Source organism: Vanellus vanellus, assembly GCF_965231255.1.
Source record: "Vanellus vanellus genome assembly, chromosome: 3".
In the NCBI taxonomy this organism is placed as follows: domain Eukaryota; kingdom Metazoa; phylum Chordata; class Aves; order Charadriiformes; family Charadriidae; genus Vanellus; species Vanellus vanellus.
In genome coordinates this window covers 3,067,771-3,082,024 of record NC_138907.1, presented here as the reverse complement: position 1 = coordinate 3,082,024, position 14,254 = coordinate 3,067,771, and the positions used below count along the sequence as shown (strand labels likewise).

Sequence of the window (14,254 nt, the reverse complement as noted above, 5' to 3'; positions counted from 1 at the left end):
TAAATAGTTTTGCTGTGTGGAGACATTAAGAGAACGGGAGCCATTTGACAAAACAAATGTGTATATTTAGTTCCCAAAGAATCATCGTATCTCTTGAACCAGTTAAGTAAGATCAAACAATATTCGACTCTTGTAAGCTAAAAGGGACTTAGAGGAGCAGTATAAATCTCACTAAAATGGAATTTTAGAAGCAAAAACGATGCTTGGGAAAATATCTAAAGCCTAATAAAATCTGACCAATTTTTTATGCCAAAGTACTTTATGGATATAATCTTCTGAGCCAGGGAGAGAATTCTGGCAGAAGTAAATTTATTCTTAGAAGAGAAGAATTGTTTCAGGTAAAGAACAGAAAATTCCATTTTATTCTTTCCTCTAACCTTCTTTATTCGTTTCTATAGGGGTACCTTCAACTCAGCTAAGAATAATACTATTGTCATTTTTAACTACATTTAAAAAAATTGTTTCTTTTTCCCTAGCTTGAAGAGCTAGAGAATGAAATTAGCCAAGAGAAACAGAGTCTTCAGAACAGTCAAAATTTGAGTAAAGACTTGATGAAAGAAAAAGCACAGCTTGAAAAGACACTTGAAGCACTTCGAGAAAACTCAGAGCGACAAGTGAGTAGTAGAATCAAAAGTCTTAATGCTGCATTCTACTGTACTGTTCTTCTTTTGTACTTTTTTACAGGCATAAAGGCATTGTAAACATAGCAGATTTGCTAAAAGGACATATCTGCAGCAAAATAGCTTGCCTAAGACCTGCAGCCAGGGAGAGGCATGACTCATTTTTAGCTGAGGCTTTACTGTTAGTTTTAGAACTTCTTAGTGTTTTGTAACGCTTCTGTGGCTTTCATGGGCTGTGTATTTGCTATAGTTGCTTAGAGGGTGTAGCTCAGCCAAAACAGAAAATTGGGAACTTTGGAGGTAAGCCAAACACCTCTTAAGGGAAGAAAACAGGTTCCAGACAGCTGGTCAGTGTTTGAGGTAATGTCGGAGTATTAATGAGAATTACAGCAGTCTGTCCCTCGAAGGGACCTGACAGAGGCCAGTGTAGCAGAGCTGGTCTGCTGCTCCGCTGCTGACTCTGTTCCTCCTGTGTTGCTCACAGTCTTGTTTATCTGGGGTAGGAACCTTCATAATATTCCCCTATACTAGAATGTTTTCTAACTGTGACTTGTAGGTGGATAGCAGAATTTATTTTTGGTTGCCAGAAACTGGCATCTGGGTCTTGGTGAAAGATTTGAGCTGTATTTGGGAGGGTACTGAATGTCACTGATGTATCGGTATCTAATGGGTGCTGACACCTTCTAAAGGTCTTTGCAGAGCAATTCAGAGGACCTGTGGAAGGCAGCCACTAGGAAATGAGTTATGGAAACTTCTGGAAATCCCATATTTAGTAATCAAGTGCCTGAGACTTGATAACTGTAGTTATAACTGTAGTTATCTTTTTTTTTTAATAAGATAACTCTAATTATCTTTTATAAATTCCACTGATGATGGGATTGACATTTTTTAGTTTAAAAGTACAGTATTTTGGAATACGGAATATTGTATTTCAGAAGTCCTAAAAATATTTAAAGGCCCAATTTAATCAGTAAATGAAATTCCAGACATAGAAAATAAAGGGGAAAAAAAAGCTTGGCATTGAAGGTTTACTTTCATTTAAAGGGAACAGTGGGGATAATTTTAAAGAAAATATGTCGGCTTGTCTTGTTTAGAAGCATTCATTGTTACAATAATTTATTTATTCATTGTATTTGAAGTGGAGGGGAAAAAAAGACTAAAACTTTCTGGAATTAGTCATTAGTCCCAAATCAACCATCAGGGATATGTATATTGTTTTAAATGTGTTAGAGTAGGACTGACATTTCAGTGGGACTGTTTCTGCTTAGAAGTAGTATACTTCTGCTAATAACCCATCACAGCTCCTCTTTCCTGTCTTTTGCAAATCCTGTGCTGAAACTTATTGGAGTCAACTATACAAGGTTCATTTGATTTAATCAAAAATTATGGAGGCATTGATCATGATTTTTTGTTAAGTTTGTATTATAGAAGCAGAATTCATGGAAACTAATTATGCATGTTCAGTAACATACCAGCTTATGTAAAGAAGCGTTAAGGTTGTGTTTTAGACACTTGTTAATTAGTTTCTCATTAATCGTTTCAGAACATTTTGTTATTGCTGGGAACCGAACCGTAGATCCTGTAATTAATAGTTACATTCAGACTTAGATATGAAAGAACAGTCTGTAATTTTCTCAGTCTTTTTCATTGCAACTAGCATTTTTGCTTTTCTCCGGAACAGTTTATTGTTGAAACATCCCTTATGCTATGTTATTAGTGTATTCTTAAATATTGATCTAAACAGTTTTCTGGATTTTGCTGTCTATTGTTACATACTCAAACAATTTCAAATGATTTGGAGTAACAGAAAAAAAAACAAGAAATACTAAAAATTAAGATCTAAATTCTGCCTTTATCCTTGAAGCAGATCTGGGTATGTTACCTAAGAAAGTAATTCAGTTCTAATACGATTTTTACTTTCTCTGGAAGCTGTTTTGGTACAGCATGTCCAAGGGTTCTTTTTAACTCAAAAAATAATGTGACCTTGATGTGTTTCTTCCCAAAATGTTACTGACTGGGATCAGGATGCCCTCATATCCCATAGATCACCTCTGTTTTTCCCAAGTGAAATAAAGACACTTTTGCAGCTCCCATACCTCCTTCCACCTCAAGTTTGGTTTAGAACTCGATTGCCGTTTTGTTCTTTGTGGACACACATCTCTGGAAATTACAGTGTTTAAGAAAAATAATCTTAATCTGGGTAAAAACAAATGAAAATGAAATGAAGCTAAGAAATAGATACAGCTTTGTTTTGGTTTGTGCTTCATTAGTTTTATTTTTGTTATCTGCTAATATCCAGAAGAAGATACTTGAAGATTCCCTTTAACTTTGTTATCAGACTTCTGCGTGTGTACATACACATTTGTAATGCTGCAACTGAATATCAGTAGAGTAAGAGAAATTTTTTTTTGAAACTTAAAAGGGAAATATCATATAATCTTATTATCTTAGTAGCTTTCAGTCTATATGTGGAAGTAATTACTTGTTGGTGTGTGGCTTACCAGAGTTTACAATTTTTTCCCCCCAAATTAGGTTAAGCTATTAGAACAAGAAAATGAACATTTGAATCAAACCGTAGCTTCTCTGAGACAACGCTCACAAATCAGTGCTGAAGCGAGAATGAAAGAAATTGAAAAAGAAAATAAAATACTTCATGAGTCTATTAAAGAGACCAGTAGTAAGTTAAATAAGATTGAATTTGAAAAAAAGCAAGTCAGGAAAGAACTGGAACATTATAAAGAGAAAGGGGAGAGAGCAGAAGAACTTGAGAATGAGCTGCATCATCTGGAGAAGGAAAATGAATTATTACAGAAAAAAATTACTAACTTAAAAATTACATGTGAGAAGATTGAGGCATTAGAACAAGAAAACTCAGACCTGGAAACGGAAAACAGAAAACTCAAAAAAACTTTGGATAGCCTAAAAAACCTCACTTTTCAATTGGAATCCTTAGAAAAGGAGAATTCACAACTCGATGAAGAAAATTTGGAATTAAGAAGAACAATTGAATCCTTGAAGTGTACAAGCATTAAAGTCGCGCAATTACAATTAGAAAATAAGGAACTGGAGAGTGAAAAGGAGCAACTTAAAAAGAGCCTTGAACTCATGAAAGCCTCATTTAAGAAAACTGAACGCTTGGAAGTCAGCTACCAAGGCTTAGACACAGAAAACCAAAGGCTACAGAAAGCCCTTGAAAACAGCAATAAGAAGATTCAGCAATTAGAAAGTGAATTACAAGATTTAGAGTCTGAAAATCAGACTCTGCAAAAGAACTTAGAAGAGTTAAAAATCTCTAGTAAGCGCCTAGAGCAATTGGAAAAGGAGAATAAATTGTTAGAACAAGAGACTTCTCAACTGGAAAAAGATAAGAAACAGCTAGAAAAAGAAAATAAAAGGCTTCGACAACAAGCAGAAATTAAAGATAGTACTTTAGAAGAAAATAATGTAAAAATTAGTAATCTGGAAAAGGAAAATAAATCTCTATTTAAAGAAATAGTTGTATATAAAGAGTCATGTGTACGCCTCAAAGAACTAGAAAAAGAAAATAAAGAACTCGTGAAAAGAGCTACCATTGATAAGAAAACCCTTGTCACTTTACGAGAGGTAAACAGAAATTAGTTACCGTTCCTGTTATAATCTGTTTGTAATGTAGAGAAATTATAGCTGTATTTTTGAAAAAAGTTCGTATTTTGTATTTTTCATGCTTTAATCTATAAACTATTATAATCTTTAATGGTTATAGTAGGGAAAGTGTTAGATAATCAAAATTTATATAATCATAATCAAACAGAATAATATAACCATATTACACTTAATTCTGTAAGGTTGCTTACAGACTGCCATGGAGCCTTTGTTAAAACAATGTTCTTCAGATTATTCATGTTCATATTTGTTCAGGCTGAAACATTTTTCCTTCACCGTAAGGTACAAGACCAATTGGAAAGGGAAGTTCTGCAGAAAGGAAGGGAGTAAACTACTGCACTGAAATCTTAGTATAGTTACAATGTAACGTCTGATACAGCTGAAAGCTAACAATTGGAAGGAAAGGAGAGTTAACATTGAGTTGTTCAAGTCACGTAGTGATAAAAAGACTCTTGCCTCAGCACTTTGAGAATTAAGACTACAGTATTTATATGATAACACTGACTGGAATTTTTTCTGTGTAAGGACTTGGTGAATGAAAAATTGAAGACTCAACAAATGAACAATGATCTAGAAAAACTTGCCCACGAACTTGAAAAAATAGGCTTAAACAAGGAGCGTCTCTTGCATGATGAACAAAGCAGTGATGACAGGTGAGAATATCAAGGCCTACCTAGAACAGTGTAGAAATGAGGTTCTTCGTTATTCATAAAGATAAAATGGTTTTGCAGACTGGTTTTGTGCATACTCTTAGATTTTTAAGGCACACTGATAAACGCAAAATGGAACTTGCTATTCTTTGAAATTAATAAGGTAGCTGATGCGCTTTTATGTTGAGCTGTCTGTGAAAGCGCTATTTTTTTGTTACTAAGAAATTTCTTGAAGTACGTCAGTAGATACAGTTAACGTATAATTAAAATGGTTTATGTTCTAGTTAGCAGCAGAAATAGCAGCAGTAAAAGATAATAGACCCAAAGTGGTTTGTTTTTCCCCTTTTTGACTGCTTGACTGATAGAAATGTTTTTTATGCTTTTGTCACATAGTGGTTACCTTAAACTGTCCCAATCATTCCTTACAATTATTTCCCTCTGATTCTTCCTACCAAAAGGAAGCTGTTTGCAATCCCGCTTACCGGCTAGGAAGTATCCAATTCTTGAGAGTCTCCAAAACTTCGTACGGGCTCTATCACGCTACCACACCTGCCATTATAAAGCAGCTGCTATCCTGACATCTGTTTCCTCTACTGTATGTTGTGTTCTGTCTTATTCTGCAGGGATTCAGGGAAAATTTGTGACAGGAGAAAAGCAGACTAGTATGGGCTTCTAGCCAATCTTTCTTTCACGATGCTATTCAGTTGTGCTTTTTTTAAAAAAAAAAAAAAAAAAGAAAAAGCTGCTGTCATGATCTGTTATTACAATTGATTGTCATGAACACATAGATTGATTTTTGAGGCTTCTATATCTAAAAAAAAAAAAAACCAAACAATTTTTTTTCTTCAGTTTCCCTTTCTTGCTCCCAGTGCTCTGTTACTGGGATGGTGCCAGCATCCATTAGGGACAGTCTGTTAGCACCTCTTGTTTTCTGCTGCCATCTTTTATCTACCTTTCTCAGCTCACAGATGAGGAGTTCTTCTGTCAAGGAAAGTCCTCAGAACTTTGACTAGTATGACTTCTGATTTAAGTGTTACTGTGTAGCATACAGCACATAGTATACGTTTGGTTTGTCCTTAAGTGAATATACTATACAAAGAAGAACCAATCCTTGAGCTGAGTTGAAGCTTAAAGTGCTTCGATGAAGAGGTCCAGATTGAGCAACGTTTTTTTAAATCACGTTGTAGATTCCAAGTGGTTGGAGTGAGTGCTCCCGCAAAGGGAGAGCATATTGTTCTGTAAAGGTGCTTTTGTAAGTTACACTACATGAAAAGATTTGTGAGTCTACTTCGACTTTCCAGACAATGGCACTTGTCCTTTACAAGTGCTCATACTTCTGAAGATCAGATGTTTTGGGTTCACTTCTCATAGGTTAGTCGGTTTGTGACGTTTTATGAATTATAACTTTGGGCTATATAATACTAGTGTTTCCTTCACATGTTACAGAATGTTGTTATATTGGATCTATAAATTCTAATTTGGAAGAAAATTTGGAGTTACGTGTGTCTGTGGAATGGGGAGTTTTAGCCAGCTTTCATTAAATTATAATCTGTAAATGATCGTTTATCATACTTCTGGCACCTATCGTGACCTGTTTCGTTTCTTCCTTTGCTTCCAGATTAGCTCTGTGGGGGGATTACAGAAATCAGTTCGTTTTCTGTTCATTCCCCCCCCACGTCCCCATAGTTCTCTTCTAGTAGGTGTTTCTTTTTCAAGCAGTCACTGTTCATTTTTTGCTTTATATGTATTATATACTAAGAGCACAGCCCACGCAGCAGGCTCAAGCATTGTATACTGGTTGACCTACACTTGGCAAGTGTCTACTGCTGGCATTGTATCTTTTGTAATTTGGTGCTGCTCAGCTGCACTGTCGTAAGAACAGCTTATGCTTAATTCTTTGCAAATTGCCTTGCAGCAGGAGATAATGCCTGTCTAGAAAGGTGTTCGTGGCAAACTCGATCGTCCAGCACTGACCATGTGAAAGCAACATAAAAGCATGTGGAATATTTGATAGTACAAGATATTTTGATATCAGACTGGGTATGATGTGCCTATTCAGGCTGATCTATGGGGAGGTGTGCAGTAAGCATTATATCTTGACGCTTACCCAGAACATTATCTAAAGCCTCCCTCTGAGCTCAGGCTTGTGGCCAAATAGTTTTAGGTGTGAAGGAATTTGGGCTATGCTATTGTTTTGAGCTGCTTCTCAAACTTCATGTAGAGCTGAAGGCCTGTGAATGGGCAATATTTGTTTTCAAGTGGAAACTTTGGTTGGTTTGAAATTTTGCTCTGCTACTATTCTTCCTTTCCATTATTCATCCAAAAAGTACCTGGATTGCTTTCCTTATATTGTTGTGTAGGTGAGGCATTAGCAATTATTTCATCAGGCCTGTAGAAAGCTAGGATCGTTACGGCCAAAATTATTTCTCTCATTTTGATGACAGAAATTAAGAAATGCAGTTTTTCTCTCCCTGATTGGGAAGAGCTGCTTGTGTTTTTTGGTGAATGTTCCTGGTAGCATTTCAGATTTTTTCTGTTGGGGCCTAAGTTGACTGTGTTTGATGAGTTAACTTTGAACTGTTTTCCATTTCCTATTGCCTTTTGAATGGCTGTTGTCTTTAGACAAACAGATTTATGGATTTTGACCCCGAATCTGAAATACCCAAATCTCAGTGATATTAGAAAGTTTGCACCATCTTTCATTATTAGTGTTCAAAAGGAAAATGGATATTGGCTCTCTGCTATTGGTCTTTTTCCTTCTTTGTTTCCTACATAATCGTATAACTTTTTCTTATTTGTAGTTGAATATATGCTTCAGCTCAAGAAGATGAAATGCTATCTATTCTACTTGTCGTAGACTGCCTACTGTTTCTTAAGTCCCTGAGAATTACTTGTCATACCTTAAAATCTAGGATTCTCATCCTACTATGTGATGCTACCGGACAGCTTTCTACTTATTAATTCTTTTACCATTGGTCTTCTGCTCCAGTTCCTGACTAGATCTAATGCTGTTCATTCAGGAGTCTCTTGCAATCTATTCCATTCACTAAAACGATAGATTCTTCGGTAGTCAAGGTTAAAAAGGGGCATATTAGTGGTTTGTTTTATTTTGCCCTACTGTGGCGAGAAGCGGGATGCTTTCCAGATTCTGAGCACACGTACAGTGACTGAACTGCTTAAGAGTGATTAATGAGTGTGGTTTTCGGTATTTTCTAAAAAGGAGATACTGTTCTAAACCGATATATTCTAAATCCAACCGCTTCTCTCCCAAGTATGTGGTTTGGGTTTTTTAGGTACCCTACAATATTGTAAATATGGTAAAAAATGGAAGCTTTACACATCAGGAGCTGTAACAGTCTTAAAATATCAGCAGCTGGGCTGAGTGAGCAATTTGCACATTCATACATCAAATGAGTATGCACCTGCAAAGTACTGTGTTCCGTCTCCTTCCCTAGTGCCTCCTCTTTGTGAGCTGGCAGGAAATGGAAATTGATGAAAATCTTGCTCTCCAAATACTTCACATTCTAATTTAGTTCAGGTCCCCGCTGGATTCACTGGAATGGAGCCAGAAGGAAGAGTGCTGTCATCACACACACGCTCATGATCCAAATAAAGTCAGCCCCCTACTGCTGTGGCTGAATGTGGGGTTTTGTATGTCTAATGTTTTAAAAGAAAGAAGGATTAAAAAATGTTTTAGACTACCATCTTCTGTTTGGTTTAGACCTAGGACTTGATACTAATATTGAGGTGTCTTTGTGCTTTTGAATAGAGTCAGCATTCTAGCATGTTTGAGCGTAGCTATGAGACTACTGTTTCAGGATGTTTTAGAATTCAAATACCTCAGGTAACTTTTTGAACTACAGACTTTTTGTGTGTGTGTGATGTCATTGATCAGTAGGTATAAGCTTTTGGAGTCAAAATTAGAATCTACACTTAAGAAGTCTCTCGAAATAAAAGAAGAAAAAATTGCTGCTTTGGAGGCTCGTTTAGAAGAATCAACAAATTTAAACCAGCAACTCCGTCAGGAACTTAAAACAGTAAGGAGAACAACATTTTTTCTACAAGGTTAAATTAATCCTGTACCAGCTATCGTTATTTCTACACTTGACCTTTTGTGTAAGACAGCAAAAGATGGGCCTAGTTTGGGTAATATAAAGCAGGACAAACGTATTACTACTTTTTAAGACTGCAATAATACAGGCCCAGTGGTAAAAATCACATGAAAAGTTGTTGAGTTTATTCATTGGTTATTCGGTATGTCAGGTGGATAAGTAATCTGAAGTAGATTTGATTTGGGATGCCAAAAGTAGTCATTTTCAGTTATGTTTTCTGATCTACTTTGAACAGCCTAAGTGGGCTGGTTAAAAAAAAAAAGAAATAGTCTCCTTGGTTGCAGGTCTTTATTATAATAAAGTTGGGGGATACAGTTGAAAGCACTGAAATAAAATAGAGAACGGAGATCTCTTTTGGTTAGAAAAGTATGTGCCATGGTTAAGCTATCCATATCCATAAATAATTTGTACATCACCTCCCCAAACATATACAAAAAGCAAATTTACAAATACAGTGACAGAGCAATTTCTGTTCTTTGAGAAGTGGTATGGTCATGTAATAAATTAGGATGTAGAAAATGGAAAAATCTAAACCTAATGTAAATTGTCCTAAATAATTTCAGGTGAAAAAGAACTATGAAGCTCTCAAGCAAAGACAAGAAGAGGAAAGGATGGTTCAGAATTCTCCTCCAAGAAGTGGAGAAGAAAATCAGTCTGTCAATAAGTGGGAGAAAGAAAATCAGGAAACTACTAGAGAGTTACTGAAAGTTAAAGATAGATTAATTGAAGTAGAAAGGAATGTAAGATGTGTTTTGTGAATATTATTCTGATTTTAATTATTTGTTGTGAGCTGTTCCAGTAATACACGAGAGTATTGTTAAGAAAGTATGCAATTTATCACCTGGTTTGTATACCAAGCAGAATCTGAATTAAATATAATTTATGAAGCAGCTGGATTCTGCTCTGACGGATGCTGTAAAGCACTTGACCAGCATTTAAAAGGAGATGTGGAAACCTGAATTTGCCCTTTTGAATCCACAGATATCTCGTAAAGCCCTCTTAAATCATACTTATTTACATGACTCATGGAGATTTCTCTACTATTTCTCCATAGGTACAATATTAGTTACCCATTTTTTCAATCTTAACCTGTAGTGATAATATTAGTGTGTTACTTTTATATAAGGTCATTTACATTTTTGTTCCACCCTGTAAATCTCTGCAAAGTCACGCTGCTTTGTTTGTTTTGGAGAAACAGGTTTTATTTCTTGAAGTTCAGTAAACAGCTGTGAACTGAAATTATTATTTTTTTTAATTGTTCAAAGAATGCTACACTGCAGGCAGAGAAGCAAGCTCTGAAGACACAGTTAAAGCAACTTGAGACACAGAACAGCAATCTGCAGGCTCAGATTCTTGCGCTTCAGAGACAGACTGTTTCTCTACAGGAACAAAATACAACTCTACAAACTCAAAATGCCAAGCTGCAGGTAATATTTTCCTATTTTGCCTTCAACAGTTAATTTAATTCAAAGTTTTTTCAAATTAAAGCTTTAAAGCTAATGGCATTAATGTATTGTAAGTCACATTTCACTTCTGGTACAGACATGGAAAAGAAAGGAATGTGCAAATAATCATCACTAAAAGCAGTCAAAAAATACATTGTTTGCTGATGAATAATAACATTTCTAGAAGTTGGTTTAAATCCTTTGTTTGTCCGATTTAAACTCTTAACTTTGTACTTAGGAGTAGAGTAGATTCTCTTATCCAGTCTTCTAAGATAATATTTTAAATTTCTTTTTTACGTCTGAATTAGGTCAGTGAAATAAGGTCTCCAAAGAGACTCTAAATTTAGTATTTTGTCTGTTTTTATAAATAGAGTTTTAAAAAAAAAAAAGCCATACCTAAGAGAAAGGTAAGTACAGAAGACTTGAAAGGAAACCTTTGAAACTACATAAATATGTGAAAAATGAATTCAGATAATTCAGAGGGTAAAAAAAAAAGATAATGTGTGACCATGGAAATTACAAAAATGGTTGCCCTCAGAGTCTTGCAGCTCTTATGGCCAAAATTCAGATGTCATTCTTCATACTTTAACAGGGTCGTTAAATACATCTCTTTTTTTTCTCTGCTAAATAAAATATTCTTGTTAGTGGATCTAATGCTTTTTGGCACTCTAAGAATCAAAACTACTTGAATCCACAATTCAGCAGAAATAGCAAACAATGTCAGAAATGATGGAGGGTGAAGGGAAGTCAGAGTGAAGGAGTCTTTAAATGAGTAAACAAATACTGCATTTTGTGAATGAGTCAAGTTATCCTCCTGTCTCTTTCTGGAAAGCAGAACACAGTTGTACCACGATGCATTTTCTATCTACCACATTCAAATCTAATTAGTGCACAGTACTCCCCTTTGTGGCTGGCAAGCCTATGAACAAAACAGCATATTTGTACACGCACTGTCTCTCTTCTAGTCATTAAAAATTAGTGGACGTTGGCAGGGAAATATACCACTTGAAACAGATGAGGCTACATCTCTGGGATTCAGAACTCTATATTTTGTAATACCATTTGTCAAAAAAAACAGAAATATCTATGTAGTTCCTTTTTTGCCTCATGGATTGCACAGCAGCACAGGCCTTTCCTATCTGATAAACCTGTAGAATTAATTAACTGTAGATATTTGAAAGTATTGGCAACGTAGTTTTTGTTGTCGGGGATGACTGAATGATGTTACACCCAACAGACTGAGAAAGGGAGTTCTCCTTCCTTGAGAATTCAGCTATTTTGCTTTTAGCTTCAGGCGAGTTGCAAGACAACTCCACATCAACTCTAAATCAAAATGAAAGGTGAAATATATTCATGAAAACGAGTGATTAACTATTAGCTAAATCCAAAGTGCAGACTAAGCTGGTCTACGTGGGCTATGTCAAAACTGTTCTTAGGTGACAGGAACTGTTCTTAGGAATAGTAATTCTACTATTCCTTCTGATACCCCTAAGGAATATACAAGAGAAAGGATGTTTTAAAGGATAACTAGGAATTCTGAACTAAATCAAACTCGGGATTCAGTCTGGGAAGGTTCACAGCATACACTTACCATCAGACATTACTTCATTTCCAGTGAAAGGTTCAGCTTTCTCATCTGTGACAAAGAATGCTGCAGTTTCAACAGAAAGGGATTTGTTCCTTAGTAACAGTGTGCACTGGAGTGATAGATTTTTTTCCTTAAACGGATACCCCGAGGGTATTAGAAGCCTCGGTTGTTTGTGGTTTTCATTTCTTGAATAGGGAAGAGAAGGAAACTGTCCTAAGACAGGTCAGATGACAAGCACGTTAGATATTGTCAATTCTTCAGGATATCCAAGGAATATAGATTAGGTTAATCTTTCCAGAGGTACACCAAGTAAAGTGTTCTTGTTGTTTGTTTTCTTTTAATCTGTCTAATGTTGAAGGCTTTACTGTATTAATGAACATTAATGCTGTTCTGATGTAATTGTTGGAGAAATTGTACTCTTCTACAAGAAGAGTACTTTCTACGAGATCTCACAACGCATACATAAAGTCATCAACTGACTTTACTGTTGTTGGAAGAGAACCGTGAATGGCAGTTCCTCAGTAAAACGGAATATGGGTAGTTCCTTCCAGGTGCTATTATTTTATTTCCCTTTCTCTCTGTTAAATGGGTACTACTGTTTGAAGTCTCATTGTAGAGGATGTATGGGTACAGTAAGGACGTTATAGTGACAATAGAGATTCTGTACAATAATTGATTATTTTTTTTTTAAATCTATGCTGATATGAAAGTTCCTTTTATTTTAGTCGTGTCACGGATTTGGCTTATGTGATATGAGGATCACTGGTGATCCATTTCTCTAAGATATTTTGATACTAGAGCTGTCGATCCTTAGAGGAAAATGTGCCTCTTGTCCAGATAGCACTTTAGTAGACATTTGAAGGTAAGTAATAATTTGACGCACATCCCCCATGTCAATTTAAGGGTATGCTTAAGTGCTTTCTTGCAATACTGCTATGAAAATACTCTTGGAAAATTTTGAATTGGAATTGTCTAAAGGTATATTAGAAAAAAAGTATTCCCATTAAAGGTTGTCAGGTAATGGAATAAGTAGAAGGTTGCTAAGATGCTAAGGGTTAAACTCCAGAAATCTGTTAATAGGTGGAGATAGACAAGATAATCCAGACTGTGAAATTCATTTACAACTCTTGTCACATGTTTATGGCTGCAGGTTGAAAATTCCACCCTTAATTCTCAAAGCACATCTCTTATGAATCAGAACGCGCAACTGTTGATCCAGCAGTCTGCTTTAGAAAATGAGAATGAATGTGTACTCAAGGAGCGTGAGGATCTGAAATCATTGTATGATTCACTTCTCAAAGATCATGAAAAATTGGAACACCTGCATGAACGCCAAGCTTCCGAGTATGAATCTCTGATCGCTAAACATGGAAGTCTTAAATCTGCACACAAAAATCTGGAGGTGGAGCATAAGGACTTAGAAGATAGGTAAATACTAATATGCATAAGTGAAATTAGAGTATGCGATTCCTGGCCAAAAGGCAAAACATGCTTTATAATTAGTATGAATAAAATTAGTATTACTTAAATATAACATTAAGATCTTTAAACTTTGAAAGATCACCTTTTAAAAAGAATTCCTTATTTTCTTTTCATTCTGAAAAAGGAAACTTAAATATTATTTTCGTTTGCAGGTACAATCAGTTGCTGAAACAGAAAGTGCAGCTGGAAGAATTGGAGAAAGTACTCAAGACAGAGCAGGAGAAAATGCTGCAGCAGAATGAAAAACATGAAAATGTAGCAGCAGAGTATAAAAAACTTCGTGATGAAAATGAAAGGTAAAGCAAAAGTCTGATATGTGTTTTACTAGAGCTCTGAGCACTTGCCAGTAAACTCTAAACAAGTGTATCCTCTCACGTTTCATAATATCTGATACTGCAATTCAGGACATTTATGGTCCATACCTTATAGCAACTCCACTCTGTTGCTCTGTGATACAGTCATTTTAGAAAAACTGAACAGGAAGAAAAAAAAAAAAAAAAAAAAAAAAAAATCGTTCTATCCTGAGGATACCAAATTCCACACAGCATCTTGAGGAATGCCAGGCCAAGCACTGTGCAGTGTGGCTGTGAGCTGTAGAGGGAGCAAGCCACCCTGCGTGAGTTCCTTAAGGGGCAAGATAACTGAGGGTAATGCCAGTAGGAGTAGAAGTGCAGTGGGTGTTGAAGCCCTTCTTGACCCCTGCAACGGAGGTATA

At 35.8% G+C, this 14,254-nt stretch overlaps 1 protein-coding gene across 1 annotated transcript in view; it reads left to right on the top strand.

Moving 5' to 3' along the window:
* Window positions 1-14,254, top strand: part of CCDC88A (coiled-coil domain containing 88A) — a gene marked incomplete at its 5' end in the record, with an annotated part of 73,636 nt that overhangs the window by 43,798 nt on the left and 15,584 nt on the right. Inside the window, 8 exons of the mRNA XM_082480218.1 lie at window positions 477-614; window positions 3,153-4,223; window positions 4,788-4,915; window positions 8,811-8,949; window positions 9,588-9,764; window positions 10,290-10,451; window positions 13,208-13,485; window positions 13,692-13,835. Of these exons, the coding sequence (XP_082336344.1) occupies window positions 477-614; window positions 3,153-4,223; window positions 4,788-4,915; window positions 8,811-8,949; window positions 9,588-9,764; window positions 10,290-10,451; window positions 13,208-13,485; window positions 13,692-13,835 (2,237 nt within the window). The remainder of the gene's footprint in view (window positions 1-476; window positions 615-3,152; window positions 4,224-4,787; window positions 4,916-8,810; window positions 8,950-9,587; window positions 9,765-10,289; window positions 10,452-13,207; window positions 13,486-13,691; window positions 13,836-14,254) is intronic.